This window comes from Mycteria americana, chromosome 1 (genome assembly GCF_035582795.1).
Source record: "Mycteria americana isolate JAX WOST 10 ecotype Jacksonville Zoo and Gardens chromosome 1, USCA_MyAme_1.0, whole genome shotgun sequence".
NCBI classification, from domain to species: Eukaryota; Metazoa; Chordata; class Aves; order Ciconiiformes; family Ciconiidae; genus Mycteria; species Mycteria americana.
In genome coordinates this window covers 37057206-37078085 of record NC_134365.1, presented here as the reverse complement: position 1 = coordinate 37078085, position 20880 = coordinate 37057206, and the positions used below count along the sequence as shown (strand labels likewise).

Genomic DNA, 20880 nt, shown 5'->3' with positions numbered 1-20880 from the left:
AACGTGACAAAAACTGAACTTGAATTCTCCAGCCTTATGTCTTAGTATTTAGATCTGATATCCAGAACTCGCAAAATGTACGCTAGTTGTTTAGTCAGTATGTCTCCATATAAAAGAGTTTTTTTAGTCTGTTTATTTACAATTAATTCTGGATGCCTTGGCAATATTTGGGTGTAGAGAATATAATCCTTCCTATTACTGATTTAGAGTTTGGGTCTCTTTTTTGTTGTTCTTTTTACTTTTCTTTGGTCATTTTCTCTTTACCTGGGATCCAGTCACTCCTTACAAAGCTTCAGTAGTGATGAGAAAATTTTTTTAATAAATAGTGGCCTGGAACTGAACACAGGTTCTTTGTAGTTCTTCTTGGAGAGAAGGGAAAGAGAGAGAGGATGCGTCTCTGTCATTTTCTCTTAAAATGGTTTCCACCTTAAACTCTTCTGTCTGAATAGAAGCATTTTTTCCTAACTATAAATGGTCTGTGTTTCAATATGCTCTCTGATCATAAAGCTGATGAAATGGTCCTCTCTGTATGGCAGATTACCTCAGCAGAATTTACAAATGGAAGATGATGATTTTGCTAATGTCCATGGGCAGGTAGACAGAATTTGGTCCCAGATGCTCTGCCTAATGTTCATGGCAAAAGCGACTCAAAAACAAAGCCTCCATATGCCATAATTGCTGGAATTATTTCTTAGGCATATTCCCTTGTCATCCCTCATATGTAGAACTCATTAGATTCCTAGTGGGAGAACATATGGAGAACAGAGATGATGGAAAACATTGTAAAACAGATTGTGTATTTAAATTTATATTATAAAAGACCTCTGTGCACAGGCAAACTTAGTGGAGAAAGTTCAAACCCTTTCTTCCCACTTCATAAGGAAATCAACATTTATGGAGCTGTTATCTCAGTGCATTCAAAGACACTTACAGATGACGGGTTAAAGCCTGGCTTTAGCGACACTAGTGGGAATTTTGCTGCTAATTTGAGGTCAACTCTGTATTTTCTACATTATTTTTCCAAATACTTAGTTAAACTATAGCTGTGATATGAAAGATCTTTTCACTGATAGGAATGACCAGAAGTCAAAGTTCCACCCATACAAATCTATTGGCAGGATCGGGCCTTTGGCTGTGGGTTTTTGATTTCAGTGTCAATACTATGACTTTTAGGAATACCTTGCTTGTGTTTCACAAAAAAAAGCCATAAAAGTTTCTTTCATCCAGCTCAGCTGACTGATGGATGGGGATCATATCCAGTGTAGAGCTCTCTTAATGACTACTGAATATTAATAATTAATTCTTTATCCTTTCTTATAGTTAAATAAGGCAAAAATAAGCTAATCATACATTAATTCAAAATATTATATGCTGACATTTGTGATGCTTTTTAATTACACTTATGACTCGTTCCTGGTTTATGGTAATTTTTTTCTCTTATTATTTTTTAATCAATGCTGACCATGAAGCTGGTTTCAACAGGGAGCATGTGGGGTACTATAAAGAGTCCCAGTGGTGGAGGTGGCTAGACTCATGCCTGGGAACACCCTGACTTCACTGCAGTGGCTGGTGAAATATGGCCTGTCACCTAGAGAAACACTTCTGCAGACATCATCGTTGCCCAGCTCCTAAAGAAGCGATTCGGACAGGGTATCTCATTGCATGGAGCTGAATCAAATGTCATACCTAAATGAATATTGGACATCTGTGGACATCTCTTACAGTGTGGCTCTACAGGCCTTAAAAATGTCAGATATGTCCACAGGATGTTTCCATCTAGGTCATTGCCTTTCTAAAAGGAGCCACAAAATGGCTGTTTAGGTAGCATTTGCAGTGGAGCTGTGTGTGTATTTGCTGGCAAATATTGCTGTCTAAATCCGAGATTTGGTGTCATGTCTTGAGAGAGGGCCTCCAGAAATTCAGATCCAACCCTCTTCCATTACTGCTGAAACTGGACTGTGTTACTACACTGTTCTTCTAAGTCAGGGTTGCACAGTATGCTGCTGGCAAGCTGCACCACTTGCCCTGCACCTTTCAGAGCAGAATAGTAGCTCTGACAAGCCTCAGCAGGAAGCAAAACATGCATTACCATACGTGCTTTTGTCTTATACTGACAACCCTGATTGTTCTATATGTTTTTTTCTGACAGCTAGAGAATAAATGTTTATTATTAGGTGACAGTTTAAAATGTATTATTTTGCACCAGTCTGAACAATGCACTTAAAAGATGTATTTTGCAGCTTCTTATTTGTTCATCCTATTACAATTTATTCATTTGTGTTATATATGTATTAGCCTCTCCGTCAGCTACTGGTGGCACCTTTTAAAATAGTGTCATTGGTTAGTGACTTTTTAGTCACTGCAGAAAAATACTCTTTGGGTTGTAAGTCTTTCATTAGCATGTTGTGTTTTTTCATTCTGTCAGTACCAGCATTAGAAACTAGATGATGAAGTAGTAAAAGAGCCTTGAAGATGTACTGATTTAGTTACTCCCAGGCACACAGCTAGACCTTGCTCAGTGAAGGCAGTTATAGTTCCTGTGTGTAAGACTGTGTTCCATCATTCAGAATATCCAGCCCTCTGCTTTGATTCAAGTTTGATTATACAGAAATTTGTGTAGTAGTAATATTAATATAAAAGATTAATAGCTTCATGCAAGATGGATCCTTAAGTATTGATGTATGCAATGAAGTATGCAGGACATCTCAAATTCAGGGCTTTACCTAGTGTTCCTAATGGATAAGGAAAGTAGCAAGTATTTTCCCCATTTTTATGTCTTTGGAAGGAAATATAGATAAACCAGAAGACTGGGAGCTAAAGTGCTGACTGCACTTCACTTAATGATGTGTTTATTGCCCAAGTCCATATAGCTTGGATCTTACCTCACATTTTGTTAAAGCATGTGACATAAGGACCTTAAACTAATCAATTTCTGCAATTAGCAGTTCTGAGAGGAAACACAAAAGGAAGTACAAGGCAGTTTCCGCCTTGGTTAGCTCCACTGTCTTTAATGAAGTTTTTCTCTGTGTAAATCTGGTCTTAAGCATTCTAGCCAAATGATTTAGAAAATTAAGCTGTAGTTAATTTGAACACCTAGATGAAAAGGCATATTAAACATCAAAGGCTTGGGTAAGAACAAAATGCAGGTGACAAAAAATTTGGATACCCTTTACAGTTTCACCAGATATCATATTACTGTATAATTGTGGAAGTTATATGGTCCCGGTCCCACCTCCAAGAGAGAAATATGTGAAATTCAGTCCTGCTCTTAGTCCTGCCATAAAACACATACCAAAGGCAATTTATGAAAGGCATTTGGCATAAAACTTTTCCTCTCAAAACCTTGGTTCAAGGCTGTGCTCCTTAAATCCTGAAACAGAGCTTTCTGAGAACCTTGCTGGTGACTTAAGCTTCTTATGGACTTCTGCTCAGGTTTAAATTTCACACTGACTACCTGTGCCAGCTGTTCCAAAAACTTTATCATTGGTTCAAACTCCTACCTGTCCCCACTTTGTTGTTGGCCAAAAGAGTCAAAAACATGCTTTGTAAATATTCTCTTTACATTTGAGGTATTTGACCATCTGCAGCAATTCCAACATTTCTTACTTTGTGTCAAACCTGGAAATTATTAAAATATCCTGAATAGTCATAAACTCAGTTGACTCATTCACAATAAAGAACTGTGATGCCTTAAGCTACTTTTTACCAGTCAGAGTATTGTCAAGGTGACCTTTCATGCTGTTTCAATTGCATAGCCTTGCCATTATTTAACTATTAGAATGATGGAAAGCTTGCACTTTGCTATTTGAGTGGCAACATTTCTAGACACAGGGACCTGAAAGAATGGAACATATGAGGGGCTATAATTAATGTGCCACATTAAGGAGTTAAGGATAAGCAGCCAAAGAAGACTAAACCTGGTGGAGCAAAGCAGCTACAGTCTAGTCTTGAAAACTAAAAATCCATTTGCAATGCTTTCTAGAATCCTAATATCTCCTGCTGGGGACAAGTCGTTAACGGTAGCTCATTTTTCCTGCACTGTGTCTTGACCATCCATCATTATTGAAATGTACAGGAAAATGCAGCCTCTGGAATGCTATTAAAATTCCTCTCAAATGTAAGTATTAGTGAGGTTAATGCCATATTACATTTTTACCTTCTAGTTAAAAAAGAGAGAATTAATTTCTATTTATTTTAAAATTTTTACATATCTGTTTATACAAATACAAAGAGTTAGAAAATACTGAACATCTGAAAGCTCTTTTTTTTGGTGTAGAAATAATGAGTGTTAAAAAACTTTTAAACTATACAAAAGCCCACTAGGGACTAATATACTAGACCAGAATTAGTGATACACCACGTGGTTTAATATTATCTTGCCCACCCAGGACATACCCACTGTGTAAAGAGGAAAGGTAAGCTAAAGCAAATAGGACCTGTTGTACACCACTCTCTAATTCTGCATATGTATGTCTGTGCATGTCTTCATTGTGGGACAAGGGATTTTGTATGATGTAAAGGCAACATGAAGCAATCACAGAAGGAAGTGAAAAACCCATCTTTTGGGGGGCAGAGGGATAAAAAAAGGGAATAGTTATCTTTGTTAGTTAAAATGCAAATTTAGGAAAATAATTTTTTTAAAGTTAATTGAAAAACAAGAGTTGTTACTGTACTTTCTCAACAATAATTGAGAAATAATAATAATTTGCCTTCTAGGAAATAATTTTGCTGTAATTTTAAGTCTGTTCGTTACCATGTTAAAAAGTAATTATTTCATGACTGTATGATTAAATGTATTCTGTCTACATGAAGCTTGACTCATGTTGACAGAAAGCAAAAGCATTAGAAAGACGTGGCTGTTGAAAAACCTTTTGTCTTCACAATGCTGTTGGAGGAGGATGAACATCACAGACTGTGGAAGCTGTGTAAAAAGTGGAACAGAAAAAGGTTTCTTTTTCCATCAGCGGTTAGGTGATTTATATACATGACTCTCATTAACATTAATGGGAGTTATCTGCCTCATTTTTTATGAGCCTGATGTGAAGTTAATGGCAGTCTTCCCATTGTCTCTAGTGGGCTGTGGATCAACCACTAAGTGCACAAATGAGTTTGGTTGAAATATTGGTGCTTGTAGGCTTAGAATTTCAACATGCTTCATTCACAGTTACAACAAAAAATGCTGTGTGAATGCCTAAGAGTGTGAGCTGAGGAGTTTAATATTGCAGAGTCTGCTGATCTGTGTGCACTTTGGGGCATCCACACAGCAGACTGCAGAGCTGCCTGAGCCAGCTTGCAATGAGCTAGTGTGAGCAGGAGCAGTAATCTGCCCAGCAGCATGAGCTGATTTAATTTTCGGAGATCTGAGCAGGAGTAGGTGTAATGGGGTCTGTGGTCCGGACCACGTCACAGGGGAGTTGCAGTGCCATGCGATGCTGTAATCCCATCAATAATATGGTAACATGCAGCCCTGCTTTTTTGAAATCTACCCTGGGATGTGTCTCTGTGCTGTGCTCTCCTCTGTTTTTGTTTGGTTGGTTTTGTTTTTTTTTTTTTTTTTTTTTTTTAACAGAGGAATAATATTTTATTTGCAGTAAACCCTTCATTGACTATGTATGCTTTACAGTTGTAACAAAACTAGACTGCACTGCTTTTTCTTCTGTGAGGAAGGGAAGGAGTCCTCATATTAGCAGCAGAACTGGAAGGACTTCTAGTCACATCCATGTTCCTTACTATGAGGCAACCAGTACAGGGACAGATGACCAGCTTCGCCATCAGTGAAGAACATTTCTGGCCACACACAGACTAGCTGGTACAAGATAGCTTGCCTGTGGATTGGGAACTCCTCTTACGGTGACTCACGTTCATGCTAAAATATTCCCAGCAGTGCCAGGTTTCTCCTTATCACAGTGTCCCATTGGTGTATGCACGAAAGACTGGCCTGCAGAAGAACTTGTATTTTTAAGCTGAGCTTGTAGTAATATTAGGGGAAGCTAGGTCCTGAGGACTTTAAGACACAAAGGGTTTCTCCTTCCAGTCTGGCAGACATGGCCGCTGCTGGTCCCGATTCCAGGCGCAGGCTGTAGCAAGGCTGGGCATGCACTTTGAAGATGCAGATATACACACAGTACAACACAGATCAACACAGGCAAGATACTGGTGCCTTTATCAGCACCTACTGAAGCAGACACAAAGCATGCACATAGCCGCATGCATGCCCAATCCCTTCCTCCTCTCTGGCTGATCAGGATTTAAATTTGGTAGTGGCCCCTACGCACACTCCCAGTGTCCCAGTTCCCAGGCGCTCCCAGATCTGCAGGTCCATTCAGTCTTCACAAGCAATCGAACAGGCGTGCGACTGTCCCATCTGACTTTGCGGTGGAGTGGGAGTCCTTCACCATGACACTGCAAAATCAGGCCTCTCAGTTTAATCCTTCTGGCCTAAAAAAATGGCCTCATCCAAATGGCCCAAATGTACCTATATAGCTTGCTGCAGCGGAAAGGCACAACAAAACGCAGTTAATTTCCACCTCAGGCTGAGATTTTGCTATGGTCTTTCTATCTGTGCAACATCATGAAGTGTCAGTTTTTGCAGATGGATTGGATTTTCCCCACCTCTGGGTTCCTCACAAAGTTTCAAAATATGAGCAGAGAGAATCAGGGAAGGTGCCGTACAGTATTGGTGATCCATCAGGCAGGGAACAAGCAAATACCCAAACATGGGATTTACTAGCTACATTCACATATTTTAGGAAATGCACGGCTCAAGTAACTGTGGGAGGAACAGGACAAATAATCCCCACTTGTTCAGCTCAGCACAAGAGCTGAACATGTGCATAAGAGAAAAGGTAGGTGCAGGGAAGAAAACAGAGATCGCTGTCATTCAGTTTTCCTGTAGGAAGTTTTAAAATGTTATTTACAAGCTGTGCTTTACTTTTAGTTAACACTTTTTTTTTTTTTAGACTAAACATTGTTTGATAATTTAAAAAAGCACTTTTATACCTTGTTAGTCATCAGCAGGTTGGACTGCACTGCTCTGGAATTTTTTTATTGCATATATTTGTAAGTTTAATAAAGCTCTGCATCTGTATTAAGGACTTGCTTTCTGCTTAATCGTAAGGAAATGGGAAACCACAGCAATGCCAAAGGCTTTTATTAAAGTATCAAAAATCAGCAAGCAATCTACACAAGCCAATTAAATAGCACTCTATGTCCCTGAAGTAGAAAGCATAGAGGCTTGCACTTAAATTGACACTTTCTTTGACAAAGAAATCAACCCTTATACAGTCAAACCCATAAAATTTATCAGATGCAATATACTAAGTGCAGACTAGCAGTCCCCTCACCATGGAAATGAAAATAAATTAAACACACAGTCCTTTAAAAACTTTGTAACATATCAATACAGCAGGTTTTAAGGTATTTTGCATTTGCAATCAATGACTGATCTAAGTCACCATGTGTACCATAAATGTAAGCATTCACGTGGGTGCCAGAGTTTTCTTGCCTGCATTCACTCAGGGACAATACTGCTTCTAGGGTGCTTTCTAGGTGCTGTGATAGTGCCGTGGAGTACACTGCAGTCCGTGGAGCCCCCTCCACAAGAAAAATTGCTATCCTTGGTGATGCAGATGCTTCTTTGGTGCCTGAGAGCTGGTGCAGCCCCTCTGAAAGGTGGTTCTGTACGGTTAGCCTTGGAGCATGCTTACAGAAAGCTCTTCCAATGGATCCTGCTTTTGACTTCACAGCAGAGACACAGAACTGATGAATGCTTAAGCAACAAAAATCCCTGTCATGCTAAGACGAGTCCTTCCCCACTGTGCATCATGTGTACAATTCCATACATTACTAGTAAACCTGGCATGCCCCTCCTGCTAGAGGTGAGAATCCGTAGGGATATTTGAATATGGGTACTCAGGGCTATGTGCTTTTTAGACAAATTTACAAGGATGCGGTAGAAGTATTTTGCTCACTGTCTGTGTGCTGGATGTAGTTCCAGTAAGCCTTTCCTGGGCCAGAGAAAAGCCTACTAGAAAGCTAATAACCATTACAAATTAGACTAATTCCGCGCAGTCTGGCTCTGAATGAGAAAGTGGTTTCCATTTCATGGGGATTTTTTTCCCCAGTGGATCTTGCAAATCTGTTCACTTTCACTCATTTCTAAGTCATATTTCAAAGTCATCATCATTTACATCTTTTCCTGGCAGCTTTATCACAAAGGGTAAGGGTAGAATGATCATGAAGTCTTCAGTCTTCACTTTCAAGATGACCCTTTATTGTAGGACAGAAGCACACAGTGTGACCTGTGGACACTATTTTTCTAGCACTAAATGCTACTTAGCTCTTTAGTGGATTGGCAGAGCTTTTTAGATTCCAGGACCGTTAATAATCAGCTTGTATAACCAAAAGCATTAAGGCAGATTTCGCTTAAAATGCTCAGCAAAAAAATGGGGATTTTTTTTTTATGGTTACATCACCACTACAGTCTACCCTTCATGAAAGCGTAAGAAATGAGGCTCAAAGAGGGTTCATTTTCCCCAACAATGTTTAATCTCCTCAGTCCACAAGATGAAGTGAACTGATGTAATCTAATATACATTAATGGAACATACCAGCTAAAATTATTAATAATTATTACATCTGAGCAACAAACAAAATATGTGCCATTATTTGATCCACTTGTATGAAATATAAATTTTAGACTAGCTAAAGATTAGCCTCCAGAAAGGTGTGAATTTGTTTAATTTGACAGGATTTGAAACACATGCAGCAGATTCTGATTGTAAGTTAATATATAAAGTCCGGAAACCAGTGCAGAAAATAGATTCATGATCAACATCCAGCTGTATTTAATGTTCTGTATATGCATCTGCTAATATTTTTAACTCCCTATTCTGTATTTGTCTTTGAAAAACCCTTCTGTATGTAGTAATATATAATATACTTTCTTGGAAGAAGGGAAATAAGAATCACACATTGACAGGCAAACATAAGGACATTCCATACCATTGTAAGAAAGTTCTGTATCATTATAACCATCTTATTGAGATGGCAACTGATAATACAAGAAAGAGTCTATACACAACTTTTATATGAGTTTCCAAGTAAGTTAGTTTATTTATCCTTTCTTCATATATGTCCACCAGTTCATATATGTCCACCAGTAACAAATGCTTTGACAACCACTTTGTAGCTCTTAATTGCCATGGACATAATTTAAAAGGAAAGAACAACCTTGTTCTCAGGAACAATTTAGGAAGTGTAAATCTCCCATGCCACCAAACCCTCCTTAACTCTATTTTACTTTTAACGTATTTACTCTTCAATAGTTTCATGTTCTCACAGAGAAAGCATGACATTTGAGCATCCCACCAGCTGCTGCATGTTCAGCATAGTGAGAATTTTCCCTAGTGTTATGAATGACTGCTTTTAAAGGACATCAATTTCTCGCCTGAATAGAAATCAGAATCTTGTACATAGTAAGTCTTCTTGTTGTTGTCAATACTCATAACACTATATTTATGGAAGGGACATCGTTTTGTCAGTAATTGTTCTGATTGCTCCCAATTCTTGCATTATTGTGTATCTTTTACATTCTCTTCCTCATTTGCAGAAAATTTAAGGTAGGACTGAAGGAACTTGAAATAAAAATATGAAAGATTCACAAGCAGTATGAGCTAAGCAAATTAAACAGGGACAGCAGAAGCAGAGTTTTAACTACATCTGAGCTTTACTCAGGTGCAGCGAGGTGTTTACAGCTTTTCATTTTTGCTTCCTATTGCTGGTTAAACAGTTCCCAAGCAGCATCCCCAGTTTATATTTATCAGCTGACTTTATGCACCATTTCAGCACTGTTTCAGCACCGTTACAAATGGACTTTTCCTTCCTATCCATTACATTAAATAGGATGCCATGGGAGGTGGCAATTCCACCTTCACCATCTTTCTGCCAATGGAAAGCTCCTTGGCATAGGCATAATTCTTGCCAGTTATCAGTGATACTCTTCATGATGCTTGAACAGTGGAAAGTAGGTTTAGCTGACAGAAGAGTCCATCCCAGAAGGTCACAATGAATTGAAAAAAATAATGCAAACATGAACTTTGCAGGAACACTCTTATGGCAACCTAGAAAACAAGTACTTCAAGAGTCTGCTCATAGACAATTGTCAAGAGAGGAGCTATTGGTACAGGTCCAAGATCTGTTGCCTCATCCCTGCAAGCTAAAGAGGCTGACAGCTCCTCTGAGTGGATGGCTCCTCCCTGAAACTCATCCTCTTCTTATGTCATAGTTTGATGACATTTATACTGACAGATGTCACAAAAATGACATTCTAAGATAATTTGGGTTCAGGCTCAATGGGCTCTTTGGTTTGCTCAATGGACTCTTTGGTTTGAACTCAAAAGTTCTTGAGGTAAAAACACCCCAAATTTCTATGCCATGCCTCTATCCACAGTTGTAACTGATAGCCTGTGGAAGAGACATCCGTAGATATGACATGTTTACAAACTTTTCAGAACCTGCCCGCCACCTTGGCTGCTTTCAGATATGCAAATGAACTTTCTGATTTCTGAACTTTTTTTAGGATCACAGAATCACAGGACAATTTAGGCTGGAAGAAACTTCAGGAGGTCTCTGGTGTAACCTCCGACACAAACCCTCCGACACAGGGTCATCTCTGAGATCAGACCAGATTACTCAGGGCTTCATCCAGACTAGTCTTAAAAATCTCCAAGGATGGAGACCGCACAACTTGTTAAATAAACCTTTCACTGGTATTTTCATAAGAAGTCTAATTAGAAAAAAGGGTTGTTATTGTATCTTTATGCAGGGAAGATTAGTATAGAGAAAGTTTGTGACAAAATGGGCTTGACATCTTTTCCCTATTCCATTGCTCAAAACGTCCATTTCTATTACTCTTTTCTTTTGTTTGCCTTCCTCTTGTGCAGGCTTCTCTTCCATTACATACAAAATGCTGTGAAGGGCCATGGCATGAGGCATGCATAAATTGGCAAACATCTGGCAGGCTTTCTTTGTTGTGAACTGTAGGACACCTCCCATGTTGTATAAATATCACAGTCCCACAGTTTCTTTTCAAGTCATGGTTGAGAATTTTATTTTTCTTTATGTTCTTTTGCCAATCCCAATCAAATATTTGGGTAAATCACTGGGGTGAGTAAGTAACATTCCCAAACGCTAGTTTGAGCTTCTGCCCACTGTGTGTTTTGGCAACCTTTTATTAAAAAAAATAATGTGTCCATGGTATTGCACATTGTTGTATTTGCAGTTTTGACAGCTTTGTGATACAGCAGTAGCAAATGAGCATGTACTCAATCCATAACTGTTCTCAGTGGGATACATGTTTTCTCTTTTTCAAAACCAAACCAAGTCCATAAATCCTCATCTGTTTTCTTCTGCTTTTATTGAAGAACCCTCTCCCATCAGCTCAGAATTTGCCTCAATTTTCTGCAGATTTCCCTTCCTTCTTTTATAATCCTGAATGGGCTTCTCTCCTGCCTAATTGACTACCTCCTTCCCATCTCTGAATGTGATTTCCAGTCACTGACTGCCTTCTCTCTGGTAGGTTATGTGGTTAAAAGCTGGTCTGCACACCCAAAATGGAGCACAGAGGGTGAGACCACAGCAGGGTTGGCTGCTGGGGACCATAGGAGACCTGGCCAGATTGCGTGTGTGTGTCTGTGTGTGTCTGTGTGAGTGGGTATGTTCCAGCAGATGGAGTGCTGTGCATGTTTTCTGCGTGGCCAGCTGCATATATTTGTGTATATGCAGTGCATACATGTGCTTTGTGTGTGCCTACTGGGAGTACATGCTCAGCCTTGCTACTGGCTGGACCCAGGCTGTGGAGCTGCAGCAGCCTCACCTCGCTCGGGCTGCCGGACCCGTCCTGATTTCTCCTAACATTGTCCCCTTTACTCTGGGCTTTAAGCTTGGGAGCTGATAACACTGCATTGTTTCAAGAGCTTTCTCACTCCTTCATTGTGATGGTATGTTTCAAGTTCTCATAAAATGTGGAGCTTGCTGCATTGGTAATTATGAATAGGAGAATCTCTAAGAAAAGAAACACTCTGATTTAGGAGCATTTATAATGTCTGCCTTCTTTACCACCACTCCTGCTCCCCTCCCATTAGAAGCAATTACCTTACTGCTTTTCTCTTTCTGTTCATCAATCCATCTATCTGTGATTCCTTAGCAAATAATTAAGACCTTGTGCTGTCATGTCAGATTGCAGCCCAAAGAGGAAACAAAAAATACTAGAAAAACAAAATTCACTGCTGAAACTCCTAAGTAACTTTCCAGCTCTTATTCATGTGTTGTAGTGGGTCACCACTCTGTCCTAGACAGATGTCAGGAAGGGAGAAAGAAGACTTGTCTGCAAGGGAAATATGCTGTGAAATCTGGAGACGCTCTCCAGCAATGGAAAACCAAAACTGAAGAGGAAATACCAGCTTACCCTAAAGTCTCTGAAGAGAAACGCCATTATCTGACTGAACAGTCTGTTTTGTAGGTTGTCCATGTCTAGTGGGGTTTGGTCTGCAAATTTTCCAACATTTATTTGATTCTTACCTGAACAAGAAAGTGAAGGTTCTTTTTGACATTCTCCCTGCTCAAATAAAAGTTCAGTGCTACATCTGGGTCATGCCATACAGGATGATGTAATGTAGTATCATTTCTCCAGCTTCATCTTCTAACATAAACACGGGAGTTTGATCTTCCAGCTGAAATTCTTTACTTACTGAGCCAGTTGATAAGAAGTAAGGGTTATTATCATGTACCTCGAGTCTTATAAGGAACTTTGCTGTGCTCAAGTGCCACAAATGATCTAAGTTTCTTCTGTGAAAATGGTAATTTGTTTATGGTACTATGGGAGCAAGGTACTATGGTACTATGGGAGCGTCAAGGAAGTGGAAATCAGCTGAGAAGTGTCATTGATATGATTTTGGAGCTGATTTAGAATGGCTTCCTGATAACAGACTGTATTTTTATCTTTATCTTGCATATTTTAAGGATTATGCATATTATCAAGTATCTGGTCCTAAAAATGACAGATCCATTTTTGCTCATAAATGTCCCAATTAATAAATCATGCACTGAACTAAATCTAGTCCATAATGTCTAGTTGCACTTTTTCAAAGGCAGATTAATTTACATACTGCAGGCACAGGATTATTAAGAAAAGCTGAAAGAAATCAGGATTTAGGTGGGGAAGTCTAAAGATGGGACAATTGGCTTGTCAAAGTAAATAGGCTGTTTCAGTTTTAATTCACCCAGCTATTGGTTTGCTGGTAATATGGAAGAATTTAGTCTAGATTATTTTCTTTTTTTTAACTGACAAGGAAAAGAGACATACTCAGGAAGAGTCAGCTCAGCCATGAAGATAGTGACAGACCACAGAGTGGCAATGATGGATTGGATCTTGCCTTGCCTTTTGACTTTTCTAGCCTAAAAATACTCTGTTCTTTCAACCTCATTTTACAGTTTGTGTTTTCTAAACCGGTTCCGGTTTCTTCGCATTTTCTGCAGAAGAAGATCTGCAGAAAATGTCTTCTGCATTTTCTTTGGCTTATTTGTATCTTTCTGAAAGTGTGCTGCTGAAAGCTGGACTCCAGTGGATGCCACTCTGGTGCCTTGTACAGCAGGATGGTTGCCTTCTGTTTCTTATATGCTGTACTCCTACTAATACATCCCAAAATATTTACCTTCTTGCAACAGCAGCACACTGTTGACTTGTATCCAGTTTTCAGTTCTTATATACCCCAGGTCCTTTTTTGCAGTGTAGCTACCTAGTCACTTGTTTCCCATGTTATATGTGTGCACTTGAGTTTCCTATAGTACTTCACAGGTGTTGTTATTGAACTTTGCCATATTAATCTCAGCCCATTTTACCAATTTATCAAGATTATTTTGAATTCTAAACCTACTCTCCAAAGTGCTTGCAGGCCCTCCCAGCTCAATTATCCACAAATGTTATAAGGAGCTTTTCCACTATTGATATTGTTCATGACAACACTGACTAGTATTACACGTAGTGCAGCCTTATGTCATCCCCACCTGATACGATCTTCCACTGCGATGCAACCTAGTGATAATTGCCTTAAAAATGGCTCTTTTACCTGCTATGCATCTGTGTTCAGGCAGAAGCAAAATGCCAGACACTGATCATTCTCATTAACTCTTTCAGTGGCTGGGGTGGTAATGGCAGACCATTTCCTCCCGCTTTTTCTCCTGAGAGTGACTGTACCAAAAACATTCTCTAGTTCCATACACAGCTTGGCTCGTGCTTCTTCTCTGTTACTGAGGGACAGACAGCCAGAAAAGGCAAACAGGTTAGTCATTGAAAAGGTTTTGTCTCAAGAAATGGATAGTGGATGCTTAATGTTACTTCATTGTTTTTAGGAGCTTATAAATTGATTATTTAATCATTTGCTTCAGTATTATTCCGCATAACAAAGTTATGTTTTTTGATCTTTAATTCCTCAGGTGTTTATTTTTCCTTTTCTTAAAGGTAAAATCAATATTTATCCTTCTCCATCCCTTTCAGATTTCATCTATTCTCCATGAAGTCTAGAAGATAATCACTAACAATTCAAAGATTGCTTTGCTCTATGGTAAATTTTCTCAAGCCTTGTGACTTGAATATATATAACTTTCCTGAATACCTAAATATTCTCTGATGTATTCTCATTCTAGTCTGGCCTATGTTCACATCCCTTTGTTGTTAACAGCAATCTTGTGAAGCATCTGATCACTATTAACCTTTTATGTGAAAAAGGAAATGAAAAACCCTGGGACATTTCTGCCTTTACTATGTATGTCATCTGTTAATAGCTCACCTTCTCCAAAAAGCATTTTTACTTTGCTTTTCCATGGTCTCTAATGTTTTATATATTGTCTTCTTTTTTGACTATACTTTGCTAGCTTATTATCCACTGCTGGATTTTACACATTTACACTTATCCACTCCTGGTTTTGTCTGTTTGTGCTTCTGTACTACTTTCTTAATCACCCTAAGCAATTTTTCTGTTTATACTTTTTGGACAATCCTTTTTTGATTCCAAAATACTCAGAGAGTTCCCTGTGAGCCCAAATGAGTCTTACCGCATTTCCTTTTTGGAATAGTTTAACTTCAATATTGTTTGGTTTTGCACTGATTGCAGTCCCAAAAATAATTTTCCCCATTATTCTCTTGCCCAGGACTTTATTTCCCAAATGCTGAGTTTATTTAAGTCTGCTTTTGTTTTAGGCTCATTGTAATAATTTCCTACTCTTACTCTTGCTTACTGAGAAATCATGAATTCTAAAGGAATGAAAGCTAGTGTTGCAGGAACTATGGTTTTGAAAAAGCTGGAGTGGGGTTTTTTTTTCAGTTTTCCTGCTGGGGTATCATGCTACTGAACAGGATTAATCTACCATGGTATTTTGCGATACCAAGCATAAGAGAGAAAGATGATACTCTACAATGTGATTGTCAGCTGAAAAGTGCTAACTCTGGATTATGAAGAACAGTTTGGAAAGGGACTAATAATAAAAATGACATTCTATTTATATGGTAGTTTTTTTGGCATATGTATTAGGAAGAATATTATTTCACCTCTTATTGAAATACAACCATTCCAGAGTGGGCAGAATGCAACAATATCATTTATTTTAAGACTGAAAGCAGTAGAAGCTTTATCAGGAAGGATGAAATCCCTTTTGTGGAAAAGTGTTATTTGCAATTCACAGATTATTATCTTTGAAACTGACCAGGAGTTCAGCTCCTCCTTCTGAAAATGGATATTATTTATTGATAATTCATATTAGAAAATGGGTTTTGCATTCAAATGTACCATAATTATTATATGTTGAAAGCAGTGTAATTTCCTCTTAATGTAGAGTAAGAATTCATAACTGAGTCTGTAAATAGGGGTATTATTGCTGGCAAGGAATGTATGAGCTCCTGGAGAATTTCTAGTGGTTCACTCTGGGAATAGAATTGAAGGGTTAAGAGAGGACCATGTAGCTTATGGCAGTCCACGTGCCTTAGGATCTGATCAGGCTTTCTGCCTCACTATGCTCAAAATTCAGTTATGAGCAAAAGGCATTAACATCATATATATAGAGCTAAGAATTTATTGCTAGCCCAGTTAATGTTTTAACAGTCTAATAGTCCAAACTAACACAGAGAATCTTCATCAATAGTATTCTTAACATTTTTATACTAAGCCTTCCTAGTATCTCTCCTTTGTTCATTGGTGGTGTGCTCACCCTTTCAATGTCCCTCTGGGTCCAAGGTTAACCCTTCAGTACTTCTGAAAAAGAATGGAGAAGGGAGGTCTATAACAAGTCATCAGACTCCTGAGGTCTTTGTCAGAGGGAGTGTGAAGTTCATGAGATGGGTTTCTTCCTCAGTCTTGCATCTGCTTGGATTTATTTTTATATGTTTTCTTCACACAGACTTCTTAGATGTTGCTTATTTTAATTCTTTCCAGATTATTCAGTTTTTCTGTTTGCTTTTTTCTTTACAACTGGTGTCACATTACTCGTGAGGCTGCACTTGTATAGTGACCGCTTGTTGACCATCATCATTGGTATTTACAGTTTGAGACCTCAGATCATCCTTCCAATTTTTGTTCTAGAGTGCTAGATTGTTCAATCCACATAGAATAACTACTAGTTATTATGAACTAAAACTAAGCTAAAGCAAATTTTGGCAATAGTTACCTCGCTCCTAGACAATTGATGCCATGGCTAAGCCATGCCAAGACAAGCCCTGGCAAGTCCTCAGACCCAGCACTGTAAGGGCAATAAAAAGCCTGTGGCCTTTTGTCAATAATGGCAAAATTGTATTTACTGGGCTACTCTCTATCTCAACGAAGGGAATGTGGTGTGACTATACTCCTAGCTTGACCTAGTTAAGTGCTGTTAAATGAATCTGTGTCACCATTTCTGTTCTTTTGTGTCTTATACGTGATTCACCATTTATGTTTGGTCTAATAGCATTTTTGTTCCTCAATTTCCTGAGTTTAAAATGCAAATAATGCTATTTCCTGGACTGTCATTTGTAAAGTAATTTAATAGCCCTTGAGGATATGTGTTTTATTAACTACTAGTATTACCAAATTGCTAGTAGAGGGAGGGTCCTAAAATAGGTTTGTTACCTCTGTTTTAGACAACTTAATTATTCGGTACAATATTTAGAGGCATTAATATAACCTTTCCCTTTCCAGCAGTTATTTGTGTTTAAGGTACCAAGAGAACTAATGGAGCTCTGGGATACACAGCATACATTGCAGCTGACTGATTTTATTTGGGAGTTCTGAAACAGGTAATAATAACAGAGCAAGTCTGTTGAATCACTTTGTCATACTGTATTAATTTATCTTGGGTAATGGAACTGCAAATTGTGGCATGTGCTATAATTTTTTTGGCAGCTATAAAATGCATTTTATCTAAATATTCAGCAAAGAAAAGATGAGAAACCTTAAATCCTCATCTACTGTAGAATTAGTTATTACTTCTCATCTTGCCTTTGGCCATGAAAATCAGCCAAGAGTCAGATGGGCACTACCATATTGCTACTGCATATATTTCTGCTGAAATGTTTCTTATACCTTTCGATGGTGCCATGTGAACAGTTATGCAGACACACTACTGGTAAACACAGGGTTAATGAGCTGTGGTGAGATCAAGCAGTTCTACCCCAACATACCAGTAAGAAAATCAGTATTAAGGGAAGGGAAAAGAGAAACCATGAGCAAGTGGAACAGAGGAGTGCACAGGCTCGAGAGTCCTCTGTGCCTAGGGAGGACTGTGTAAAACAACTCTCTCTGCAGTGACTGTTTTCTTGTGTGCTTTTGCAGAGGGAGGAGGAGCTCTGTGAGCTGATCCATGTTTCGGGTGGAGAGTTCCACCAGGGAATATCTAAGGGACAAGTATTTCACTCTGTGTTTAGTTCTGCATCTGTTTTTCCTTCTGATCACTGGTAAACCCAGAAAGAAAGGACTTCCATGTCAATAGCTGGAGGGCTAAGCTTCCTATGGTAAGTGTAGAGGACCTTCCAGATGCTGCAGGCTCAATTCTGGGTGAAGATAAAGCCTTTTTATCCCTTAAAAGCTTCAAGAGAGAAAACCCAGCAGAGCTGTGAAACAATTTACAGTTTGTGCTGGTTTTGGCTGGGATAGAGTTAATTTTCTTCGGGTATGGATTTGTGCTGGAAACAGTGTTGATAATACAGAGGTGTTTTAGTTACTGCTGAGCAGTGCTTACACAGAGTCAAGGCCTTTTCTGCTCCTCACCCCACCCCACCAGCGAGTAGGCTGGGGGTGCACAAGGAGTTGGGAGGGGACACAGCTGGGACAGCTGACCCCAACTGACCAAAGGGATACCCCACACCATATAGCATCACGCTCAGCATATAGAGCTGGGGGAAGAAGAAGGAAGGGGGAGATGTTCGGAGTGATGGCGTTTGTCTTCCCAAGTCACCGTTACGTGTGATGGAGCCCTGCTTTCCTGGAGATGGCTGAACACCTGCCTGCCCATGGGAAGGAGTGAATGAATTCCTTGCTTTGCTTTGCTTGCATGTGTGGTTTTTGCTTTCCCTATTAAACTGTCTTTATCTCAACCCACGAGTTTTCTCACTTTTACCCTTCTGATTCTCTCCCCCATCCCACCGGGGGGGAGTGAGCGAGCGTCTGGGTGGGGCTTAGCTGCTGGCTAAGGTTAAACCACGGCAAGTTAGTATGCAATTGGACTGGGAGCAAAAAATGTCTGATTTTATTCATCAATGCAACCACAAGAAATGCTGTCATATCCTCTGTAGAACCAAACGTCTCCCTGACCTCTAATGGTTCCAAATTAGAGTCTGATTTATAAGATATATTGTTGTACATATTTATATATTATTTAGTATACGCATGTTTACCAGTTATACTAGTTTGCCGTTATGTCTGTAGTACTATACAGTTTCTAAATGATTGTTTGGAGTAATTCTGTTCAATGTGGCATCTACACAAGTACAGCAACCTTTCTGATAACGAACATCAACATTTTTAATAAAAGAAGCAACCAGAAAAGGGCACAAGAGGACATTTTAAAAAATACTTGAAATCGAACATGAAAAAACACCACCTCTGTAGCTATAAATGCTGGTTGAAACACTGTGTGCTCTCCTTCCATCTCTTCCCAGCCTCCCCCGATTATGAAGGCAGTACTGCTGATTCATTAAAAGAGAAGGGCTTAGCCTCTAGTTTCTCACTGGTAGTTTGTTAAAAGGCAGGGCTCAGCTAGTGTTCTGACACTAGTGTTTAATGAGCTGATATGTCTATAATCAGAGGAGAGAAAAGTACCAAATGTACCTGTAACATTACGTGAGTGAGTTATTAGCCATTTTTAACTACTGCATTCGGTACATTGGAGTAGAATCAATGAAATGACATACCCTTAGTAATAGGGCATTTATATGAAAAGCAATCCTGAAATATAATTGCTAATAAAAGGTCTATTAATGTCTTATAATATGTTAACAGGGTCTTAATACTGAGTTGGTGAATGGTGTAATAATTAAGAAATCAGAGGTTAGAATATTATTAGCAGCCATATGTGTGGATATGGAAACCCCCCCAAAAGTCTGACTGCTTGCAGCGGACCTACACATGCTGACTCAGGGTGAGATGGAAATACTGTGTCGTGTCATGGGCAATTTTTAAGGATATTTTCTATTTTATTCTCTACTTTCTGCAGCAATAGAGCTAGAAATTTTAGCACATGCTGCAGTTTTTGGCAGCAGCAAAATGCATTTCTAAAATATTCACTAAAAAGAGGATGAGAAACCCTGAATCCTCATTTACTGAGGAGTTTGTTACCACTTCTCATCTTGCCTTTGGCCATGAAAATCATCCAGGAATAAGATGGCTACTCTTCTGTTTACTACTTCATATATTACTACCATAATTCTTATACAAATAAATTGTCTCCTGTGATGGGTTATACAAAGCTCATATCAATCAACACAGAGTTAATAAGAAGCACTAACTCACTGTAACAGTGAGTGGCATCAAACTGAGAGGGAGACTCTAAAACTGGAAAACATTACACAGCTGGAAAGAGACTAGATAACAGTCCCTAAATCTTGGGAAGGGCATCTGGCTAACAGAAGTCTCTCTTGGAGACTGGTTTCTGATGTTTCTTCACTGTCTGGGTGATGGATCAATTATTTGGGGCTATTAGCCCAAGTGGAGACTGTGCCAGTTTGGCTTTCAGTTCTAACAATTTATTGTGTGATTTCAAAATTTCTGCTACAAACTTTCCAAGGCAGTTGATAGAAGCAGACAAGCTATTATGGGAGAAGCTAAACAGATGTAACTCGTGTAGGTCAACCTGCACATGGGGCTGTGATATCTTAGCAAGCTCTATGCACAAGGGTGATTAAAAAGCATCTAGCAAACCTCAGTGTTACCACCGTCTTCATCCATAATGCCCTGAAGCCTAAAGTAGAGGGCCACAGGTGGTATATTTACTGCTCAAAAGCAGCCAGTTACACCCCAGGCTACCTCTGAAACTAGGATCACTGACAATCCTTGATTAAAACCAGAGCACAGAGGAAGGTTTACTGCTGCCTGTTGAGCTCACCATACAGATTTTAACTGAGGAAATAATACATTTCTCTGCTTTCTGGATTCCTCTTGACCTTCCTAACTTCTGTCTGGACAACATTTAGGGCAGAACTAAATGAAGCTTCATAGATGTCAGGCTGAATTTCCCCTTTTGCCATCAGGGGAATCCTTCTGGTTTAGCAGGTCAAAAATTAATACCCTAGATTGGAAACACTTGTCACAGAATTGCAGCCAAGAACAAAACCCAAGTTCCTTGCCAACGTTTTTAGCTCAT

At 39.1% G+C, this 20880-nt stretch overlaps 1 protein-coding gene across 1 annotated transcript in view; it reads left to right on the top strand.

Moving 5' to 3' along the window:
• The window catches only part of TAFA2 (TAFA chemokine like family member 2), a 76432-nt gene extending 61542 nt beyond the window's left edge, over positions 1-14890 (top strand). The window contains 2 exon segments of the mRNA XM_075499294.1: positions 14704-14772; positions 14774-14890. Coding sequence (XP_075355409.1) covers positions 14704-14772; positions 14774-14890 — 186 coding nt within the window.
• Positions 14891-20880: the final 5990 nt, after the last annotated feature.